The following is a 24528-nucleotide window of genomic DNA, read 5'->3' as shown; positions in this document are numbered from 1 at the left end:
CAGTGGTGCAGTCTCGACTCACTGCAACCTCCACCTCCCGGGTTCAAGTGATTCTCCTGCCTCAGTCTCCCAAGTAGCTGGGACTACAGGCACATGCCACCACACTCAGCTAATTTTTGTATTTTTAATAGAGACGAGGTTTCGCCATGTTGGCCAGACTGGTCTCGAACTCCTGACCTCAAGTGATCTGCCCACCCTGGCCTCCCAAAGTACTGGGATTACAGGAGTGAGCCACTGCCCCCAGCCAGAACCCTGGTTTTTAACATTCAGAGGATCACACATTTTGAGAATCTGATAAAAGCTATGAACCCTCTCCCCAGAATTACACATATATGTATATAACCCCATATTTTTGCATATAATGATAGGAGGTTTACAAATAATTAAAGTCTAAACTACCTTAAAAATCCCAGTCTAGAAAAACTTTCATGGACACATAATATTTCTGGTATATTGTTAAATTTCTAGAAAGCAAAGGATAAACTAGTAGATGCAAAGAAGAAAAGAAATATGTGTTTTTGTGTCTATGAAAAAGGGCAGCGACCAAATTATTAAGCTTGGTTATCCTTGGATAGTAAAATTATAGAAAATTTTTATATTACTCTATAATTTTCTATCTTCTTATTTTTTACAATAAACTAATTATATAATAATAAAAGAAAACTTAAGAGTTACAATTTATTTTAGCCAAAATAAAATTGTTATTAGTCGAGTGACGAAATAGAGTAGGGTCATGTAATGATAATTTTCTCAAGTTTTAAAGTATATAATAACAAGCAGATAATAAATGACTGATAGTCACTGATAATAGGGTACTTGTGGATGACTTAGATCACCTTGTAAACGTGCAGACTGGAGAAAGGCCATGGTAAATATTTCCTATTTCATAAAATGCCACAAAGTTAATCAATCACAAGCAATAACTGAAGTTCTTTATGAATACAAAACTATGTTTTTGCTTTTAGGCTTCGGGATATGTTCAAAGTGTCTAAAATAAATTTATAAGGAAATAAAGGTCAGAACAAAAAACTTACATTTTCTATTGTGTATCAACAGAGCTTCTTTCAAATCTATCGTTGCTTTTCCTAATAAAGCATCTGCTTTTAAAGCGTGACGGCTCCAAACTCGAAATTCCAATGTAGTCTGTGGTGTAACATTTCTGGAAGGGTAAAATTATAACAAAAACACAGGAGCAGACATCGTCATTCTATTAATAAGTAACAATTCCTATTAAACCATTTATTTCAGTAATGTTTTAAAGACCATGAATTCCATTTATTTGAGAAGAAATATTGTATGAAACAGGAAACTACTTGAATCATAAATAAAAATATTTTACTTTCAAATACATTAGGACTTTAATAACTAGATGAGGATTTTTGGAATTAGCAAGCCAAAACACCAACACAAGAGTCTTACTGAGAGTTCACAGTAACACTGTTTCTATTTGAACAAATGTCTAAAGACTTACATAATACTTTTACTATACACAAATTTATGCCATTATTATTTTGAAATGCCAAAATTAAGAATGACTAATATGCAGTCCTATTTATTTCTGTATCAGAACAGTCAGAGAAAATGTCTATATGGAAACAATTTGGTTTATAAAGCAAAAGCAAGCATTATTATGCATCCACTCCTGAAAAATAATTTAATCAAAAATTTCTCCATACTTTAAACTGTCGATCCACACTTTAAAAAAACACTCATTACTTTGAAGTCATTTTACAAAATAAAAAACATATTCCAAAAAACATACTCTCTTGTGAAGATTTTCCATCCTTTATACAAGGTACTTACACAGTTAGCTGTTCATCCCATTTTGGATTAGAAGAACTACTGGATTTTGCTGTTTTCGTAATTTCTCCATCTACAGCTACTTCTGTATATATTGCTGTTGCGAACCAGTTCTTTTTTCTTTTAAGTTTGGCACTAGAAACTAACAGACAAATAATTCACTAGTGAGTATGTGCTGCCAAAAAGTAGTACTGCGCACTAATCAATCAGTAAGAATGGAATTGTGATTCTTGTGCAACTAGAACCCTTCTCATTGGCAGAATGAAGGAACAATACAAAAGGGCTATTGATAATGCCTGAGAGCCATTTGAATGTTTCCAAAACAGTTTTATCGAGCTATAATTCACATACCATATAATTCACCCACTTAAACTGTACAATTCAATGGTCGCACTATATTCAGAATGCACAACCATCACCACAATCAATTTTAAAACATTTTTGTTACCACAAAAATAAACTCCATACCATTAAGCAGTCACCCCCTTCTTTCTCCTCCCAATCAACCCTCTCCCTACCCCCATCCCTAGGCAGCCAGTAACCTACTATCTGTCTCTTTAAATTTGCCTATTCTGGACATTTCATATATGGAATCATATAATGTCGGGTTTTTTGTGACTGGTTTCTTTTACTCAGCATTACATTTTTGAGGTTCATCCATATTGTAACATGCACCAGTACTCCACGCCTTTTATTGCCAAGTAACATTCTATTATATGGGTATATGACATTTTATCTATCATCAACTGATAAACATATGAACTGCTTCCACTTTGTGGCTATTGTGCATAAAGCTGCTATGAACATTTGTGTGCAGGCTTTTGTGTGGACGTAAGTTTTCATTTATCTTGGGCATATGCTTTGGAGTAGAACTCCTGGCTTGTATGATAACTGCCAGGCTATTTTCCAAAGTGGCTGCACCATTTTATACTCCTACCAACAATATATACTGATTTCTCCACATCCTCACCCAACAACTGCAGTAAAGATCAAGGGAAAAGTGTCTTCAGATTCAACATGCCCATTAACACCCTTGCCAGGTACTATTAACTTATCTTTCTGAAATTACATAACTGTGGCATTAAAAAAATGTTTTAATGTTTTATCTGGATGCATTTTCAAATAAAAACTTAAAAATCAAAATGTCATTATAAAAGTTAATCATAACCCCTTCCAGAAAGTGAATTTTAAATCTAACATACCCGACATATGAAGAAATCAGGGACTATCTACTTTCTGGGCAAAATACTGATGACCAGGCAGTAAGAACAACTTATCAAGATCACCTCTATAACCAGTTACCTATGAACACCCTAGGTCAGAGATGAGGAAGGGAAAAGCCTCTTTCATGTCACACACAACTGATGTTAAGGATATAAAAACAACCAAAGCTATGTAAGCTTCCATTCCATTGTGAGAGAATAATGATCTAAATAAAGAGTCACACAAATAAACCACTGAAATACAATGTGATAAATGCAAGATGTAAAACAAATACTATATTTAAGTACTGGCAACATAGCAATTAAAGAGTGTTCAATGTTATATCTGAACTGCTACTATCAGGGTCTTAGCAAAACTCATTTCCATCCTTCACGGTTCCAAACTGCTCTAAGTTCAGTGTCACTGAACTAACACAGAAGGCCCAGACTTGCTCTCTCCCAAGAACTCCCCAAGATTCTTTGAATAAAAGTGTTCATATATTTCCTCAGTATATGTAAGTCTTATCCATATAGTAGAAGACTGGAAGAAGGAAAAGTCAGTATATGATGGTGTTAAAAGCAGAGGGTTAGATATATCTGGGTTCATTTTTCAACTGTGCCACTTACTAAAAGCCTGACCATAGTAAGTCAATTAATTTCTCCGTCCTTACTTGAAAAATTAGAAGAACAGCAGTACCTGATTCTTAGGATTGGTGAGTGAAGGCATGCAAAGCACTATCATCATCAATGAATGCCTGGCATCCAACAATGGTAGCTGTTACTCTATTACTACTGACTATATAGTATTAACTCTTCTCTGAGTTCATTGCAGATCCATCCAAAATACGTCCAATGAATACCCTTACTTGGCAAAATACTCAACAATACTAGAGGGTAAGGTAAGAAAAGAGATTTTGAAAAGATAATAATCTTTAATCTCATGAGGAATTTATAAATATGCTAGCAAAAATGCACATATAAATATAATACTGTGATTTTAAATAACTAGAAGACAATCTTATTAATTCAAAAAGTTGTTCTAGTTAGTAGAATATATAGATTTTTTTTCCTATTTAATGAATTTCCTTTGGTGTTATACACAGACTGTCCTCCACCCTAAGGTTATATAAGTATTTTTAAACTATCAGAAAATGAGTCATGTGTGGGAGGGTAGGGAGCGTTAACTTTAAAATCCCACTGACAATAACGTCTCTTCAAAAAATCTAGTAATAAACTTAATACGTAAGAGTCACATGAAGAGAACAATAAAACTTTACCAATAGAAACAAAGACGTAAGAAAAATGATATGATATATTCCTAGATTTGAAAAATTTAACACTGAAATATTTCAATTAGCTCCAATTTAATACATTATTTTAAAATAAAAACACCAACTGATTGGTTTTGAGTGTTTTTGGTCGGGGCAGAGGAAAAGGAGGGGAGACTTAAATATTCAAACAAAAGCCAAAGAAAATTTGAGAACAGTAAAGGTATATTTTAAAATGCAAAGTAATAAAAGGAAATTTATCAAAATAGTCTTTTAAAAAGCACCATAAAGTGAAAATAATTAAAATGGTTTGACAGTGATGTAAAAGAGAAGTAAAGAGAACAAGCAAGATACTAATGCATAACAGTGGCATTTCAAATCAATGGGAAGATAGATTAGTCCATAAATGTTGAAACATTTGAAAAGAATGAAGTCTATAATTCACACCACTCATACAAAAATAAGTGGCATATGATTTGGCATTTTTACTTTAAAAAATGAAATTAATGCTCTAGAAGACAAAATAGCTAAAAAAAATTATAAACATGAATATAACATCCCATTTGTTCTTCAATCTCATCCTTTTAATATATCTTGCACACTTTATGCTTCTGACTCTTTCCTGTTGAAAGTCTAAAATCTAAAATATCGAAGATAATACACTTCTATATGCTACTATCCTTAGGTACCTGGTACATTACAGTATATCACCATATGACAATAGGTAGTTTTCTGTTTTATTTTTTCCATCAGTTTCCCTGCGTTCCATGATCAATGCTCTTATTCTTATAAGTTGCTGCCAATCAGATAAGGGTTAAGAACAGAAATGAGGATAAGAGTAACTATGCTAATAATAAAAATAAATTAGGAGATTTTAATAATTCGGCTTAGGGCAGAGTACCTCAGTTTACAGACAATAAACAGCCAGACTGCAATATTAGAGGGGTCTTAACCTGGTTACTTATTGTTTTTAAAAGAAAAGAAAAGCCTGGGTGTGGTGGCTCACGCCTGTAATCCCAGCACTCTGGGAGGCCAAGGCAGGCGGATCACCTGTGGTCAGGAGTTCGAGACCAGTCTGGTCAACACGGTGAAACCCCGTCTCTACTAAAAATACAAAAAAAAATTAGACAGGAATGTTGGCAATGCAACTGTAATCTCAGCTACTTGGGAGACTGATGCAGGAGAATCACTTGAACCCAGGAGCGGGAGGTTGCAGTGAGCCAAGATCGCACCACTGCACTCCAGCCTGGGCAATAGAGCAAGACTCCATTTCAAAAAAAAAGAAAAATCAATACAGAGGTCATTGTAATCTAATAAAAGGAGAAACAACTTGGAGTCCTAAGACCTCTGTTAGTTTCTCATTATTAACCCAAGGCACTTAATTTAATCCCTCTGATTCTCAGTGTCCTCAATGACAAATCAGGAGTCGTAATCTTTATTTAAGAAGTGATTGTAAGATCAGTAAGACTGGGAATTTTAAGGTGATTTTTATTTTAAAAATTAGATCAACAAAACAAAAGACAAAGACAAAAAGAAAAGAAGGTACTAAAACCTGGTGCCATTTAGCACAGGTCCATGATCATTATTTCCCAAGAGGATCACTGTATTTCAAAGGAGAGCAGCAACTGATGCTCAAAATTATAAATACTGTCGTGGCATTGTTTTGGTTACTTAGACTCCCTTGGTCCACATCTATTTTCCAATTGGTTCTCCAGATTTGATTCACCTGATAGCCTTTCAGTAAGTTCTTTTTCAGCTCAAATTAGCCAGATCGGGTTTTTCTTTTTTCTTTCTTTTCTTTTCTTTTTTTTTTTGAAGAAAAGAAACAGAGCCTCACTCTATCCCCCAGGCTGGAATGCAGTGACGCCATCTCGGCTCACTGCAACCTCCACCTCCAGTGTTCAAGTGATTCTCACGCCTCAGCCTCCCAACCAGCTGGGATTACATGCATGTGCCACCATGCCCGGCTAATTTTTGTATTTTTAGTAGAGATGGGGTTTCACCATATTGGCCACGCCAGTCACAAACTCCTGGCCTCACGTGAACGACCTGCCTTGGCCTCCCAAAGTGCTGGGATTACAAGCATAAGCCACCATGCCCAGCCTAGGTTTTTCTTACTTTAAGAACTCTTACACATAGATCAAGATAATTTGAAAGTTAAACTTCGGGTGTACTGTCCATTGGTCCTAGGCAAGTTACAATGAACTGAAAATGTGGTGAAAATAAGGCTCTAAGTTTCTTATACAGAACAAAAGTAGAAGGAATTATGTAAGTGGTTCTTCAGTGGAGTACCTATCAGCTTCATCAGGAGAACTGTTTCAAAAATACATGCCCATTATTCACAGAAAACAAAATACAAATATCCCTTATCGTTCATCCTTACTTACAGTGAGAGAAATGCTATTTAAATAACACTAAGATACCACTTTAGTATCTAATTATGAACAATCCCAAAGCTTGACAATAGATTTTGGTTAGGCTTTGGGAAAACAGGCACTCTCATGTACAGCTGGTGTAGACACAAAATGGTACAGGCCCCATGGAGAGGAACTTGGCAATACCTAGCAAAATTACATGTGTTTTTACCCTTTGACCCAGCAATCTAGGATCCTATCCTATTGATACATGAGCAGAAATAATAAACAACTTTTGTATGAAGTTATTTGTTGCAGCACTATTTGTAATAGCAAACAGTGGAACTCCAATGTCCAGCAATAGATTAGTTAGCTTTTTTACATCTATTCAACAAGGTATGGTGCAATAATAAAAAAGAATATTCTGTCATGAAACAAAGTCCAGAATAATACTATAAAGTTAAAAAAAGCAAAGCACAGAAAAGTATGTAAGAATTAGGGGATTAGGAGGAGAAATGAGATACATATACTGAACACATATCTGCTTATATTTTCAAAAAGAAGCAACAGAAAGATAAAGCAAAGCTAATAAAAAATGTGAACCTACAGGGCAAGGGAGAGAAGTGGGAAAATGGGACCAAGTAGCCAGACCTCTCTGAAGGTACCTTGGTTTTGACTCTGGGACTATGTAAATGTCTTACAAGGTTATAAAACAAAATTAAAAAAACAAAACAAAACAAAAAAAACACTGAAAAAAAAATGAACTTAACTAATTATCAATTTAGTGACATAACCAAATAGAGAATTACTAAGGTACTTTAAAACATGGTATTTTGATTATACATCCTAAAGGGGGAAAACGCACAAAAAAAATCTTAAACTGCAATGAGTGGACCTATTGTTTTTGGTAATTTTTTTAATTACCTTTTTTTCCCCCTGTTTTCATCTCCTCCTTCCTCTGTTTTTGGTAATTTTCATGTTATTTTGAACTGGTGTGGTAGGATAAAACAGATAATATGATAATGTCATTTTGAATGAAGATTTTTTGATTAAGAGAAGGGAGTTACAGGTCAGGCACTGTGGCTCACATCTGTAATCCCAGCAATTTGGGAGGGTGGTGCAAAATGATTGCTTGAAACAAAGAGTTCAAGACTAGCGTGGGCAACATAGTGAGACCCTGTCTCTAAAAAAATTTTTTTTTAATTAGCCAGGGAAGGTGTTGAACGTCTGCAGTCTCAGCTACTTGGGAGGCTGAAGCATGAGGATCACTTCAGTCCAGTAGTTTCAGACTACAGGGAGGTATGTTTGTGCCACTGTACTCCAGCCAGGGAGAGAGAGTAAGGCCCTACCTCAAAAGAAAAAAAAAAAAAAAAGATATAAATATAAAGTCAAATTAATTTAATTTTTTTTCCTTTTAGTAGAAAATGGTACTTACAGACTACAGTTATTATTATGAATTGGAAATATCAGCATGAACTAAGGATGTTAAAATATTTTTTATTTTTTGCTTTCTACAATAAACATTTCCTAGGTCTGTTAACTGAAACCTCCCAGAAACAGCTAACCTTACAGTAATGAGTACCATGGGAACTACAGCACTGTGTAATCCCACTTAAATATTTGCCCAATGATTGAACAAATGACTAAATGTATGTAAGAAGGCCTTTAGCATCCTGCTCCATCCTATTAATCATTTAAGGGTCAACTCAATGATACTTTTCAAAAGCCCAAATTCTCCCACCATTACAGAGGCTTTATCTTCTCTTCATCCAGCATAGGTTCAATAAATATTTACTGAATAAATAGCATACTTTTGGAGGGCATCTACCTTTGAGGCCTATTGCAACAAATACGCCATAGTATGAATCTAAAAGAAATTATATTTCTGGAATAAGTCTGCTGAATTAGGTATTCAAAAGAAAAGTTTATCAGGGAATCACCATATTAAATATAAAAATAACTTACCAGTTACTTGTAACTGCAACCTTCCACCGTGGTTATTACTAGTATCAGACCTTGGTGAAGCAGTGGCCATGTCCCAAAATTCAGCTAAAACCTATTTTTAAAAAAGGGAATTTATTCATGTGTTAGATAAGAGTTAATAATTTTCAAGATATTAAAACTACTTTTTAAATCAACTAAGAAGTTCTCAAAAAGTACAGGGAAATTATGAAGCCTATTACCATCCCATTAAAACAAACCCTAAAGTTAGTTGAAATAACAGAAAAAATGGTGAGTAGTAAGCAAAAATAAAAATAAACATTAGAATGTTGCCCTGCTGCAGGAACGCTGGGATCCAGAGACAAAGCACTGGGCCTGCTACAAGGGGAAGGAGCTGAGATTCCCATACTAAGCAAGGGCCCAAGTCAGTAGAAACTCCTAACATACGGCAGAAGCATATATATATACATGTTTTAGGAAGGTACCCCAATTTAAGCCATTGGGAGTACCCAAGACGAAGACCAACCAAGTCCGAGTCTATAATCTTAAAAATCAAATTTATATGAAAACAAGCCACTAGTCTGGGCAACAGAGCGAGACTCCGTCTCAACAACAACAACGAGAATCTCTATCCAAACAAGACAAAATAAAACTCACAATCTACATGGGGTGGGTGGGAAGCCTCAAAATACAGTAAAAACTACAGGAAAAAACTGACAACTCGGCCATTGTTGTGGATGATTTCAACACATCCCAATTAATCATAAGTCAAGCAGACAAAAAATAATAATGAACAAGCAGGATTTAATAACATCAACAGAACCTCACAACCAACTATTAGAAAATAAAAATTTTTCTCAGGTACTCATGAGACATGAGTGACAATACAAAAAAACATACACTGAGATACAATGAAAAGCTCACTAAATTTCAAAAAATGTTCTAAGTCTCTGTCCGTAATACAATTAAGTTAAAAATCAGTAACAAAAGATAAACTTGAAAAATATGAATAGAATTTAAAAACACTTCTAAATAATTAATGAATCAAAAGAAACCATGTTGGAAATTACAAAAAAAAAAAAAAAACTAAGAACTGAGAAACAAAAATACCACATATGAAAATGTATGGGAAAAGTTATACTTAGAGGCAAATTTATAGCCTTAAAGACATACTAGGAAAGGAAAGGTTGAAAACTCATGTGTTAGTAGGTCATCTGGTAAGTCTGAAAGAGAAAAACAGAACAAACCCAAAGAAAGGAGTTAATAAAGAGCAGAAACTAACGAAGTAGAAAGAAGGTAACAGAAAGGATCGACAAAGTCAGATCTACTTAGAAAACACTAAGATAAATAATAAATGTCTGATAAGACTAATGAAGGGGAAAAAAATGAAACAAAATAGGAAGCCCTAAAACAGACCGACGCATATAAGGACATAGCCATATAAGAGATGTAGCAATGCAGATCCACGAGAAAAGGGGGATACTTAAATAAACCTTGAATTAGCCATATGGAAAAAAAATGACACTGGACCCCTATTGCACATCATATATAAAACCAATTCAAGATGGACCAATGACATAAATATGAAAGGGAAACAGTAGAACTTTTAGAACAAATTACAGCAGAAAACTATTGTTTTGTGTCCTCCCAGGATGCAAGGATTTCTTAAGTGACAGGGGCATACTAACCAAATAAGAAAAGTGTGAATATTCACACCTGTAATCCCAGCACTTTGGGAGGCCAAGGCAGGCGGATCACCTGAGATCAGGAGTTCAAGACCAGCCTGGCCAACATGGCAAAACCCTGTCTCTACTAAAAAAAGACAAAAATTAGTCAGGCGTGGTGGTGGGCACATGTAATCCCAGCTACTCAGGAGGCTGAGGCAGGGAGAATGGCTTGAACTCGGGAGGTGGAGGTTGCAGTGAGCCGAGGTCACACCACTGCACTCCAGCCTGGGCAACAAAGTGAGACTCTGTCTCAAAAGAAAAAAAAAAGTGTGAATATTTTGACTACATGGAAATTGAGACTTCTGTTTATCAGGACATCATAAAGAAAATGAAAAGATATGCCAGAAACTGGAATAAATTTGCAAAACAAAAAACTAAAGATTAGTATTTACTACTATATAATACTTACAAATAAGAAAAAGACAACACATTAGGCAAAAGGCTTAACTGTAATTATATAGAAAAGGAGATTTCTAAGGCCAACAAAGATGAAACAATGCCAAATCTCACTGCCCATCAGAGAAATACAACCACACAGATGTCATTTTTAAATTCATTAGAATGGTAAAAACTAGGAATGTTGATAGTGCCAAATAATGGCAAAAAACATGCAACAGTGGTGGCTCTTATATACCGCTGGTAGGCATTTCAGATGGCAAAATCCTGTTGGAAAACAATTTGGCATTATCATTTAAAGTTAAACATTTGCATGCCCTTCAATGAGCGATTTTGAATTTTATAAAATTTTTGTACCTGTGTACCAAGTATAAGCATTCTTCATAACAACAAAAAAAGTGAAAAATACTCAAATGTCCATTGGTAGAAAATGGTTACATAAATTAGGCTAACTCATGCAATCGAGCATTATACAGTAGTGAGAAGAATGAACTAGGTGGGGGTCGTGGCTCACGCCTGTAATCCCAGTGCTTTGGGAGGCCGAGACGGGTGGATTATTTGAGGTCAAGACCAGCCTGCCCAACACAGTGAAGCCCCGCCTCTACCAAAAAAATAATAATAATAATACAAAAATTAGCCAGGCGAGGTGGCAGATGCCTCTAAACCCAGCTACTCGGGAGGCTGAGGCAGGAGAACTGCTTAAACCCAGGAGGCAGAGGTTGCAGTGAGCTGAGATCGTGCCATTGCACTCCAGCCTGGGTGACAGAGCAAGACTCTGCCTCAAAAAAAAAAAAAAAAAAAAAAGAATGAATATAGCTATAAGCAACAACATGAATGGATCTAAGAAAAAGAACAGTAAGTAGAAAAGAAAAAAGACAGATGAGTTCTGAGCATTAACACCTTCCTCTCAGTTCTGTCTCCAAGATTTAACATTCTACACTGAAGTCGTAAGAAATTCTTCCAACTCCTAATGACAAAGAAGAAATGAATTATTTTGACAGTTATCATGACCTCATCTTTTGTTATTCATTTCCTTTGAAAACACCATGATTCCATGATTGAAAAAGAAATCCAGAAATGTGGGGTACTGTGGATCCTGAGCCTCAAGAGTTTGACCAACGAGCAATTACAGGAAGCCCAGTAAAGAACTGCTAAGGTCCAAACGGCCACCAAATAACAAGCTGTCAGTCTTCCAAGGAGTACTCTGTGAATCTCATGGTAACATTTCTGCACACAATAAAGAAACTAGTGTACAGAAATGTTTATTTGTCTATGATATAGCAATATCCACAGAGTCCAAAAATAAGTCTTCACAATTATTTTCTGGTTATAAATTTGAATTTGCCTATTCAGATATTTCTGTCTATTTTTATGTCTGCTCAAACATCTTTTATGATGTTTCAATGCTTTCCTTGAAATGTATAAAGATTTGTAAATTAGATTTTCCTCTATAATAAAATACCGTATGTGCAAGCTTTAAAAAGCCTGCAAACATGATTATGAAACTCAAATCAAACAATCATATTTGTGGTATTTTAAAAAGAAAAGATGGAAACAAGTTCAGGATAGCAGTTACTTTAGGGGCTGGGAAAAGGTAAGAATATGGAATCAGAGAGGTCTTCACAGCTCTTTAACCACACTGGGATTGACCTAGTTCTTCGGTTGAGCAGTCGGTTCACAAATGGATTTTATTATTGACTTCTATGTGTTACATATAATCTGGTACATTCAAATCACATGGTTTTTTTTTCTTGTTTAATTTAAAGAATGTATGGAAGGCACGGAAGTAGACACAGTAAAGTATAAATCACTAATTAATCAAGTGTGATTACTGGAGACTGTGATGCAAAAGAAGGACAGATACAGCTTTCACAGATGGCATTTAGTCTTCCAAGAAAAAGACACTTCTTCCTCTAGGCAGTAAATGAGGGACTTAAGGATAGGTGAAGATATTGATTCATTTGGAGGTAGATTAAAAAAAAAAAAAATCAAAGACCCTTACTAGGGAACTAAACACAAAGACAACTACTGAGAATAAAGGCAAGAGACATAGATTACTTATTTGAGAAAAATCTGAAAAGTTTACAATACCCTGGAGACGCGGGAACAGTGCCAACCAGGTAAAAAATTATTCACTTTATTACATGAAACTCTGTGTACTCTGATCCCCACCCCCAATCTATTTTTCTCTGTATTCTATATAAACTCTTTGATATCACCCAATCCCCAGACTCAAGAGCACATGTTCTGGTAACCAGTAACTGCAAATTTAAACTAAAACCATGAAAGATGGTTCAAAAAATGATACTTACCTTGCCTTAAAAGGGAAGAGATACAGCAAATAAAATTATCAATTTCAACAATTATTCTCTACACTTCATTTAATAAAGTTATATGACACTTAAAAGATAATGTACTATCATATATTCTCCCATCTGAGCATTACAGTAACACTGTGTGAGGAGGGAAGCACTCTGTCCATCTTAGAGACGAGAAAACTGAGTCTCAGGAGTATCAGAAGTCTAAAGTATTTTTTATGACCACATATTACTAAGTCTACATAATTATCAAAATGTATGAAGTCTCATTATTAAATGTGGTCTTAGTTTAAAAAAATTGTTAACCACTTACTATGTATCAGGAACTGCTAGACACTGGGGATACAAAGATGAGTAAGACACGATTCCCTCTTTCAAGGAGCTCATAGTCTGTGAGGAGACAACCCTGTAAACAAATAAATAGCTTTCAGTGTGATAATTCCTAAAACAGATGCAAAAGGTAAAGTACTACATCCGGGGCACATAAGAGAAGGTAGACAATCCATCCTTCAGGGATCAAGAAAGGGATCACAGAGAAGATAACCTCTGAGGGAACCGCATCTTGAAGTGCATAATTCTTCGAGAGAGAATTAAAGAATGGAACGTCCAGAGAACTGCTTGCATAGTGCACAATGGAACATACGGAGAATGTAATGTGATCAGGCAAACAAAGAGGGTCTAAACTGCATAGGATCCTATGTAATAGTTTATATTGTATTTAAAATATACCATGCATAGTACTTTAAAGTTTATCTTGATGGCTTCAGTGATGAGAATTGCATTTTGGAAAAATAACTTTGGAAGCTGTGGGGGTTAGATTTAAGATAGTGAGCTTATCTGAACTAGAGCACTGGCAGTATGAAAGAAGACACTGAGGATACATATAAGGTCTTTGACCAGATGGCTATAGGATGGCTGAGGGTTACAAAAAAAATAAGAATCTGAAAAAATAAAATTTCCCACTTCGTTGTCTGGGTGGATGATGGTTCCCTAACCAGGATAGAGAGAAAAGTAAGACTATTTGACTATTTGACTATTAGGGAAGAGTGCAGTGGGAGAGATTACTAGTGGGAGATTGTGAGAAGAACAGGACCCATCAAGTCCAGGATGGGGTCATATGAGCTAGTGAATGGAACGGAGATCCATTACGGATCTAAGTAAGACTATTTTTCACTTCCAGTTCTGCCACTTAAGAGCTGTATGACCAAGTTAACTTTTCCATGGCTCATTTCCTGTATCAGTAGAATAGGAAAAACAAAGTCATCTGTCTCATGTTACAATGAGAATTAAATGAGATAATATATGTAAAAGACGTAGCACTTTGAGTATGCAGCACGAAGTAAGGACTCAATAAAGACTACCTATTGTTTTTATTGTGGAAGAAGGAGGTTAAAAATACAAGTTTCATTTGGATATGCAGTTCAAAAGAAAGTTGCTAATAACCAGGTATAATAGACAGCTAGTTAGAGAAGCATGCAGTCGAGGAAACAGGTCCATGGGGAAGAAATATTTTGGAGTCACAGTTTATGTAAGTGGCATTAACTTCCATGGAAGACAATGGGCTTGTTCACAGTGGAGATGTTTTGGAATAAATATTGAGCAGAATGAGAGTGCTGATCAACTTCTGCTGAGCCCTGTTAATACTGTGCTTATCACAAGCCCTCAGGGACAACAATCTGCATAACGGTATGACTTTTATCAAGTTGTCCTTGGTCCCCAGCATATGAGAAGACAAAAAAACTGTATGATCAATTTAGGCTCAGGAATTTAGAAAGCAGGGTTGGCAAAAGAAAAAACGAAGTCTGAGTTTTAGGTCATAATCTACGCTCAGAGGGTATGGTCAGTAATATCTAAGCTAATTATGTCGGTCCAACCCTATGAAAATCCCCAGGCTTGTATAAAGGTTCACTATTATTCAACTGCAAAGAACAGAAAAAAGTCCTGAATGTAGATAATAAACTACATTTCCAGTACTCAGGTTATAGATCTATCAAATCCTCATTTAGAAGGTATATCTTAATTGCCTGCTTACTTCAAAATGTCTTTCTTAAGTCAGAAGCAAAATTGTGAAAGGAAGAAAGAAAGAGGGAGGGAAGGAAGGGGAAGGAAGGGGAGGGGAGGGGAGGGAAGGGAAGGGAAAGAAGATTCAATTCGAACAGATCTGATTCATTCTGCACACTCTGCAGTGTTAAAGCTTTGAAAAGTCAAATAAATACTGTCACATATCTATGTGCCTGGATCAATTAATAAACATACTTATTGGCTGCATAGTTTATAAAGTGGGTATGGCAAGGATACAGAAATGGTAGAAGACAAAGTCCTGGCTTCAATACCGAGTCTAATTTTGACGACAATACTAATACATAAGAAAAAACTCAGTAACAAGATAGGATGATATGTAACAGAGCAGTTTAGTCCAATAAATGTGGAACCTAAAAGGTTAGAAAGCCTGCACTTAGGCAAAGCTATTTTATCAAGCATAAAATGTAAAACTCAATGAATGTGGCAAAGATAAAAATGGATGAACCATGCAGTCTCCCCCCTCAATATGGCTAAGATTCAGCAACTCTAAAGCATAAAATAAATATTTCATTAAAATGTAAACTACAAAATAGAGGATTAAATTTTAAGTTAAATTATATATAGGAATATAGAAATATTACTTCTACATAGAAATACTGTTGGTCATTTCAATGACTTTATAGAATGAGAGAGTAAACAGGAGGGCGACCAACTCGTCCCAGTTTGCTCAGGAACATCAGGTTTTAATCTTGCATCCTGGGAAACCTCTCAGTTCTGGCCAAACTGGGGTTTTTGATAATCCTAGCGAACAGTGTAATGGCTCTAACTGCCTAGACAGCTCTTTTGATGTATCTCAAAGAAACTTTTCTAGTGGAATCCTGTTATAAAAGTATAATTCTGTTAGATTTTTCATTTCCATGCGACCTGCAAATTCAGAAAGGAAAAACCAATTTTATAGGAACGACTCATCACTAGGGCTCAAAATCATATCATTGGGACTACATGTCGGGAGAAGGGAACAGTAAGAGGTTTTCTCAAAACCTTTTAGCCCTCCGAATCATTTACTTTTAATAGACTCTCTGTCCGTATCATCACCACTGATCTCTCTACTCAAGGCATTTCCAACTAGTGCTACTGTTCTTCCCTGGCCCATGCCATCCTCCATCATCCCCATGCCATCATACCCCATGCCATCGCAGCCTATGCATCTATGCCAACAACTCACCTGTCCTGTATCTTGCTGATCTCCGTTCCATTCACTAGCTCATATGACCCCATCCTGGACTTGATGGGTCCTATTCTTCTCACAATCTCCCAATAGTAATCTCTACCACTGCACTCTTCCCTTAGAATTGGTCTGCTTAACTCAGGAACTATAGTCTCTCCAGCACTCTCCCACACTCCTTCACTGTAGGGGCCCTACTGGCAATGTCATTAATACTTTACATTTGCATAGCACTTCATAGTTTCAACTTTTCACATGTTATGTCAAGAAAACAGGCTAAGTACAATTGTTTCCAATTTTACCAGTGCCACGTTAATATCACTTTTCACTTCTATCTCCCATTGGGCTTTTCTTCCCAGGTTCTGTCTTTATTGTGCCTCTGTCTCTACCTTCAAATAAACTTGGTGTTCTCAATGTACATATCTAACTATTTGGGAAAGAAGCTATCTAATTTCTTTTAAAGCTTTTTATATACAAATAGAGACGGGGTCTCACTATTTGCCCAGGCTAGTCTTTAACCTCTGGCCTCAAGTGATCCTCCCACCTGGGCCTCCCAAAGTGTTGGGATTACAGGCATCAACCACTATGACCAGCCAAAAAATTAAAGCTTTCTTGTCCACACTTGACCTCTCCCTATAAATATCACGGATTGATCCACTTATACTCAAAATACAAGAATGCCCCTCTTCTGATAATTTACAAGTGTGCTGCAGAATAGCACTTCTGAGCTGTACCATTCCAGTGACTTGAAGAGTACTTGCAATATCTACCAGAAAAATGACAAATAAACATGGAATCTACAGGTACTTGTTAGCCTCTGACTTTAATTTGGGTGTTTATTTTAACCTAAAAATGCCTATCTAACCACAGGACCTAATAATTTCAACTATCTTTCCTCTATCTTTCTGTATTTTTGGTCAATTTCAAAGTTCCTTTAAGTGTACAATATATGGCCCTTTAGGAAGTATTTCTATGAGAAAAATGTATTTTTCTTCAAAATGCCCAATTTCCTAAGTTAGTATGAATACCCAACTCTTACTATTCATTATCACTCAATTTCAGATTTTCAGCCAGAGGGAGATAATACATTAATTTTTAATTAACATTAATACATTAATTTTTTTCTGAGCCTGTTAGTTCTGTTTTCTCTTACTCTCTAATTTTTACATCTTCTTTTCCAGTAACATAAATCTAAACCTTGTTTCTTGACTTTTCTTTTTCACATCTCCCCTTTCATAAATGCAATCTCTTCCTATTTTTCAACCACTTCATTTTCTTATAGAAAGTGAGCTTCTATTCGATTGTATTTTTAATTTTTAATTTTACTTTATTTTCTTTCTTTCTTTGGAGGCAGGGTCTCACTTTTGTCACCCAGGATAGAGTGCAGTGGCATGATCATGGCTCATTGCAGCGTCTAATACTGGGCTCATGCCACCTTCCTGCCTGAGTCTCGGGGACTACAGGCATGTACCACCATGCCTGGTTAATTTTTTTGTTTGTTTGTGTAGACATGGGGTCTCTCTACACTTGACTCAGGCTGGTCCAGAACTCCTTAGCTCAAGTGAGCCTCCCACCCCAGCCTCCCAAAGCACTGAAGTATTTTTTATTTTTAAAGTTTTATTACTCTCAAATAATTACACAGAAAACTCCTCTGCTTTACAGTAAGTTACCTCAAAATTTACCTCTCATTAACATGTATAACGTAAGCAAAAAATATTCTTACATTAAAATGCACCATACATATCACAGTTTTGAGCTTGAAGCACCAAATCTTGATTTTTCTGTAGATTCCCTTTTTAATGCCAATTTTAACCATTTCTAAGCTATATGAAAGCCTTGTTCTCAAAATTATTCTATGATCAATCTACTCTAAACTATTAGTTACAAAATGAACACAAATTTTTTTCTCTCTCTCGAAGCAACCAACACATAAAATTCACTTTATTTACAGAAATTCAAGTCCAATAACTAGTGAAACTATTTAACTCAATTCTCTTTTCATTCTCATTAATTCTAATCAAGTACCTTTTTGAGTACTTTAAATTCCATCTATGTCCTTGCTTTCTAAATAGCCCTGCATCACAGCAAGGCTTCAGTAATACCAGAAAATATGATCAGAGCAATTTAATGTGCTCTTCTATCAGAGTTCTTGTTCCAATTAATGACAAAAGTTACAATTACATACCCAAAGCAAAACTAAACTAACCACCCTTTCAAGGAAAATGTGTTTCACGTATACTACCTTTGTCATTTTAGTGACAAAGCACAATAAATAAAATGAGCAAGACCACAGACAATTTTTTTTTTTTTTTTTTGAGATGGAGTCTCACTCTGTCGCCGAGGCTAAGTGCAGTGGTGTGATCTCGGCTCACTGCAACCTCCGCCTCCCAGGCTCAAGTGATTCTCCTGCCTCAGCCTCCTGAGTAGCTTGGGCCACAGGTGCCCACACCCGGCTAATTTGTGTACTTTTCGTAGAGACGGGGTTTCACCATGTTGACCAGGCTGGTCTTGAACTCCTGACCTCAAGTGATCGGCCCACCTCGGCCTCCCAAAGTGCTGGGATTACAGGAGTGAGCCACCACGCTCGGCCCATAGACATATAATTTAACCTCTTTCAGTAGCCTTTGTTAAGCAAAACTTAGGGGAGCCATTGTTTTTGGACTAAGCTCCTGCATTAGGCCCCAAAATACCAGACCAAGACAAAATGAAGCCACTCATGCTAAATGCCACATAATCAAACTAAAAGTTCAAGGAAGCAGATAGTCAAAGCAGACCATCTTTCCCTGAAAACAGATAACAGTCTGCCTGAGTCAACATCATAAAGAATTCCCCTCTGCTTTAATCCTGACATTAACCAGTCAGCTTTTTCTCTGTTGTTGTTTCCTTGTCCCCATCTTACAAAACCCAGCGTTCTGCCACTACCCAGCAGACATTCTCATTCTATTTTGTAGAATGGAATAAAAGCCAATTAGATCTATAACAGACTGTGAATAAAAGCCAATTGAATCTATAACTAAATTTGTGATAATTTTGTTTTTTGATACCTTCAAGGTAAGATTAGATAAGCACTTTGTGAATTATCAAGTACTATATAAATGCTAAATTATTAAGCATGAAAAATGCAATATTAAATAATATTAAATACAAGGAACAACTTTAAATAATGAAAGTTAAATAATGCATTTTAGAAAAATAATAGTCCTGCTACATTTATACGATTTGTATCAGTTAATTCTAAACACTGAGGTGCTTTTGAGATACTAATCCCAGCTTTTAAATAATTTCTGATGAAAATTTCTGTAAAAAGACACTACACTCAATCCTGTCCTAGCATTAAGTCTTTGAAATTAAATATGCCCTCCTACTTTCTGAAGTGGTATACCTACACACTGTCATCTTCTAGGATAATGTCTTCCCTCACTTCTCCTCCCTCATTTAAACCCTTCTTTTTGGGTCATCAAACAGATTTGGGGCTCATGAATTACTTTAAAAAACAAGAGCAACAAGAAAAAGGGAGAAAAAAATTCCTTTGATGAACTCACTTCCTAAATTAATGTCCAGCTTCTTTGTCACTCACTCTTCTACCTTTGCAATTTGGTTGCTGCCCTCACCACTCTACTGCAATATTTCCGCTCCTCTTCCAAGGCCAAACAGTGGCCACCTCATATCCACTTTCTCCTGGACCTGTCTGCACCATCAGACTACAATTCAATTACTTAATAAACACTGATGTGGCCTCCATTCTCTCCCTGAAAAATACTGACATAAGCTTCTAATTTAATCTTTCTGGTAAATCAATTTACCATGTTGCAAAAAGAAAAAAAAAAGGGTGATCAATAATTAAACAAACTAGGCATTAGGCAATTTAACAATTTTTTGAATGAAGTTTTTTGGTATATATATATATATATATATACACATACACACACACACACACACACACACACGGCATATTTTGAGGTGATATATTAAAACACTAGAAATATAAAAACCATATAAAATATGTTCTTTGCTCTCAATGAGTTTAAACTTTAGTAGCAGAAACAGACAAGTGACTCAATTTTAAGTTCATTGACAGAAAAGGTTGCGCAGAGAGTAACTACACAACAAAAGGGGAGCACCTTAATATTATTTGGAGGTAAGAGGTAAAGAGTTGTCAGGAAAGAATTCTGAGAAATGGTAACAGTTGAGATGAGTTGTGGAGGACTCCAATGCAGCAGCTGCACATACAAAAGAAAAGAAGTAGAAAGGAAAGACATGCTTTCAAGACATTCCGTGCCCAGAGAGGTGAGATGACTAACATAAGCAGGTTAAATAGCAGTTCTGTTAGGAAGGGTACGGGGGAGAAATTTAAGAGACAAAACTATTAAGGCAGAAAGAAGCTATACCATGAAGAATACCAGGAAAGCCATACAGAACCACTACATTTTCAGCAGAGAAGGAATATATGTGTATTTTAGAAAAACTCCTTTGGCAGTGTTGTGAGGGTAGCCTGAAAGTAGTCTAGGCAGAAAATGGCCTGAAATTAGGGGAAAGAGAAGAGGAAGCAGAGACATTGAGGAGCAGAATCTATAATAAGAGGTGGACTAATGAGATGCAGGGGTAAAAGAAGGGGAGACGTTAAGATGTCCCAGATTTCTGACTAGGCCAATTACTTCTTACCATCACTACCACTACAGCTCTTATCTCCAAGCCCATAATTTCTCATCCAAACTAAGCACAGCTTGCTAAATGGTCTCCCTGCCCCACTCTTCACTCCCAACCTAGATCCATCCTCTACCCAGCAGTCAGACTGATCCCTCTAAAGCAGGATACATCACGGTAACTCTGTTTCCAATGTTCTCTCATTTTAACTACAACAAATCCAAACTCATAAATGCCTATATAATCTGTTGCCCCACCTCTTCCTTCTCTTCTGTATCCATTCCTGCCATTCCTCAACCTAATTACCTCAAGTGCTGCTAAGGAGCCTTTGCATTCACTGCTTCATCCAACAGTCCTTTGGCTGCCTTCTCAGTCTTAGGACTCAACTTACATATGATCTCTTCAGAAAGAATTCCTGATCACCACAGGCCAACTCTACCACCTCGCCCTATTTTATCTGTCCTAGTAATTCTCAATTACTGACGTTCACATATTTTGTCCTCTCGCTTCTATCCATATTCCCATCTCTGCCAAGATAAGATCCTTGAGGACCGAGACTATCTTATTTGTCATTCTATTCCTAGAACCTACGCCAGAGTCTGGCTGGGGAAAGGCCCCCAATAAAGTTACTGACTGAGACACAGCACAGCAAAGAGCTATATTCTGGAGGTATATTCTGCGCATGACATCCTATGAGCAGAGCTTGAGAGTAAACTGAAAGCCAGCCATGCTGTGACAGGTACCCAGTGTACACGCACTCACTCAGGAAAGGCCTACTGCATAGAGCAGAACCTAGGCAACCCCAGGACTAATAAGCTGGACAGCAGACAGGAACTATGAAAAGGGGTGATGAAAACCAAAAGAAAACTCCAAGGAAGAATTTCAAGAAGGAGGAAACAGTGACCAACCCCATCAAGGTAAGATCAGTAAAAACAGCAAATTGTTTACTAGACAATGTGAAAGTTTCCAGGCCCTTAGCAAGAGCAATTTTCATGGAAAGGTAGGCCCAGAAGCCTGCGGCTTATGAAGCAAAAGGAACAACCAGAAACTTATTTTCAGATTATTTTGACCAGCAAAGAAAAGAGAAACATAAGTGTAAACACGTTTAGAGGATTGTTTTTAATGACGAAAGAGACCTGAGTATTCTTTACAGGCAAGCAGAAGCTGTAGTCATTGGCTGGATGATGACCACTAACACAAGATACCCGAGAAGGCAGAACTGGCTGAGATTAAACACAGGTAGAGAAAAAAACTGCTCTTACTCTTGAGATTTCAAAGAGGAAAGGATGCTTGTGGGTGCAGGTATCTTTAAAAATGTCTGGAAAGGAAGTTAAGGATATGTTCCCTAATGTCTCCAATTTTCTCAGTGAAGTAGGAGACACTCTTTGAGGCACTGGCAATACAACGGTCAATGAGAATAGACAAAATTCCGTTTTACCAGGTATGTGACTAAGGTAAGGAATCTGAGGCAGACAGAGGAGAAACTTGGGCCCAGCTGAGTAGAGGCACCAATCCCCATAGACAAGAACTTTCTTCCAGCTCATTTTAATAGTACACGATTTGAAACGATGAATCTGTTAGAGTTGTTTAGAGCCTAGGTTCCAGAAGAGAAAGGGGCACACTCCAACTATTATCAAACTAGTCCTGGTCATTCCAATTCATTATTTATACACACTCACTCTCTTACCTCCATTCATTAAAATTTAGGTAGAGAAAAAAAGATGATTCTCCAGAAAAAAAAAAGTTCACTATTCGCATATATTTCTAATTCATTGCCAATTGTCCCCAATCTGGCTGCATGGCAGAATCACCTGGGGTCTGTGTTGGGCATTCTAGGTGATTCTCACACAGATTTAGATACCAACAACTTCCCACATGTTCCTCCCACTGCTCTTCTCCTTCACTTCTAATCATCTGTCCGCTCAAGTGTCATCTCTCCAATTTTGAACTAGTTGCTATGTGTCTTCAGAGCACTCTAACCATGTTTTTTTCTCTATCTCCCCTGTTGTACTATTAAAGTCTTTATTACTAAGCTTCATCGTAATTCTAGCCTCTAGCCCAATGTCTGGCCCCTTCTAAATACTCCATAAATGGGCCAGTCATGGTGGCTCATGCTCATAATCCTAGCACCTTGGGAGGCCAAGGTGGGTGGATCACTTGAGCCCAGGAGTTCGAGACGAGCCTGGGCAACACGGTAAAACCTTGTCTCTACAAAAAAAAAAATAGAATTACATATACCCAAAATAAAGGAAATTAAAAAAAAAAAAAAAAATTAGCTGGGTGTGGTGCTGCGCTCCTGTAGTCCCAGCTACTCAAGAGGCTGAGGTAGGACATCACTTCAGCCTGGGGAGTTTGAGGCAGTGGTGAGTTGTGATGGCACCACTGCACTCCAGCCTGGGGGACAGAGCTAGACCTTGTCTCCAAAAAAGAAAAAACAAAAAACCCTCAATAAATGTGTATTAAATGAAGACACACAGATACACAACTAATAAAACAACATATTATTATGTTAACTGTTAAAACAACAATAAAAGATGGCTAGACTGGTTAGGTTAAGAAAATACCTATACAGCACAGAACTGAAATTTTAAATTAAAATATCATTAAGAAAATACTATGCAAATGGGACAATACCCACCTACATCCTCTCCCATCTCTGCCCTAATTCTAAGATTCAAGTCCATGCTCACCTCACCAATATTTCACCTCCACAGCCCAAAACAAATGCTCAATAGAAAAAAGTCCAATACAAAACTAAAGGATCTAAAATGCTAGTTTGACTTATTAAATATTCAAAGAAACAAAAGAATATAAGGCAGAGGCTTATTACACTTGGATACTCCCCAACCCTAATTAAACATTCCAAACACTTTAGAAGTTGTATGCTAAACCCCAAACTATCAAACATTAGACCCCAAAAGTTTAAGGAAAAGATGACTTCTTGGAATACAAGACAAATTTTCCCACAGAAACATTGTGACAAATGGTGGCAGGATAGCAAGACCAAGCCAGGAAAGCCCACTGGAACAGCCAAACTGTCCATACTTGACGAGGAAAACCATCATTCCATGGGGGTATGCCAGGGCTTCCACCAATATTTATTTGTGTGCATATACACTGCTCCTGCAAAATGAAAGCAAAATTCCAAAATCAATTGCTGAGACTAAAAAGCAGTACCTAAATCCCTTTGCATGATGCCTAACACAAAACAAATTATAGCTACTTTTATCCAGAACCCCTGATATTAAACTTTTGTCATAAAACAGCTTTATTTATCTCACTGAATACTAAATTCCAAGAATGCCAGGGCAAGTCCTTACCACTTGCCTCCCTCAAAGCCTGGCATACTGGAAGTGTTTAATACATATTTACTACTGAAGAATACTTAGTGTCAACCAAATACCCAAACAACTAAGTAAATACGGGCAGTAAAACCAAATGGCCTATTTATTCTAGATGCTCTTTTAAATTAACCATCATACTTTTCATTCTGATTTGTCCCCTTAAAATTATCATCAAAATGAAAAAAGTATTTGGCTGTTAGCAGTCATATAAAAAAAAGAAAAAAGTGTAAAAATTCATGTAGAAAATATCCCTCCAAGAGTCATCAGTTTAGAAAACACTGTTTTAG

The 24528-nt window shown here is 36.6% G+C and overlaps 1 protein-coding gene across 9 annotated transcripts in view; it reads right to left on the bottom strand.

Moving 5' to 3' along the window:
• The window catches only part of WWP1 (WW domain containing E3 ubiquitin protein ligase 1), a 141337-nt gene that overhangs the window by 101806 nt on the left and 15003 nt on the right, over positions 1-24528 (bottom strand). For 6 of the 9 annotated variants that reach the window (XR_012416483.1, XR_012416485.1, XM_045398469.3 and 3 more), the window contains exons 1-4: positions 13320-13412; positions 8590-8680; positions 1804-1942; positions 1035-1159 (exon numbers count right to left, since the gene is read on the bottom strand). Coding sequence is in view for 6 of the 9 variants with exons in the window: in XM_045398469.3 (XP_045254404.2) it covers positions 1035-1159; positions 1804-1942; positions 8590-8659 (334 nt within the window). In the remaining 3 variants the exon portion in view is untranslated. Of the gene's footprint in view, positions 1-1034; positions 1160-1803; positions 1943-8589; positions 8681-13319; positions 13413-24528 lie in introns of those variants that run through there. The other 3 variants (XR_012416484.1, XM_045398467.3, XM_073999066.1) reach the window with 1 other exon arrangement.

Source organism: Macaca fascicularis, chromosome 8 (genome assembly GCF_037993035.2).
Source record: "Macaca fascicularis isolate 582-1 chromosome 8, T2T-MFA8v1.1".
Taxonomy (NCBI): domain Eukaryota; kingdom Metazoa; phylum Chordata; class Mammalia; order Primates; family Cercopithecidae; genus Macaca; species Macaca fascicularis.
This window is presented reverse-complemented; position numbering and strand designations above follow the sequence as displayed.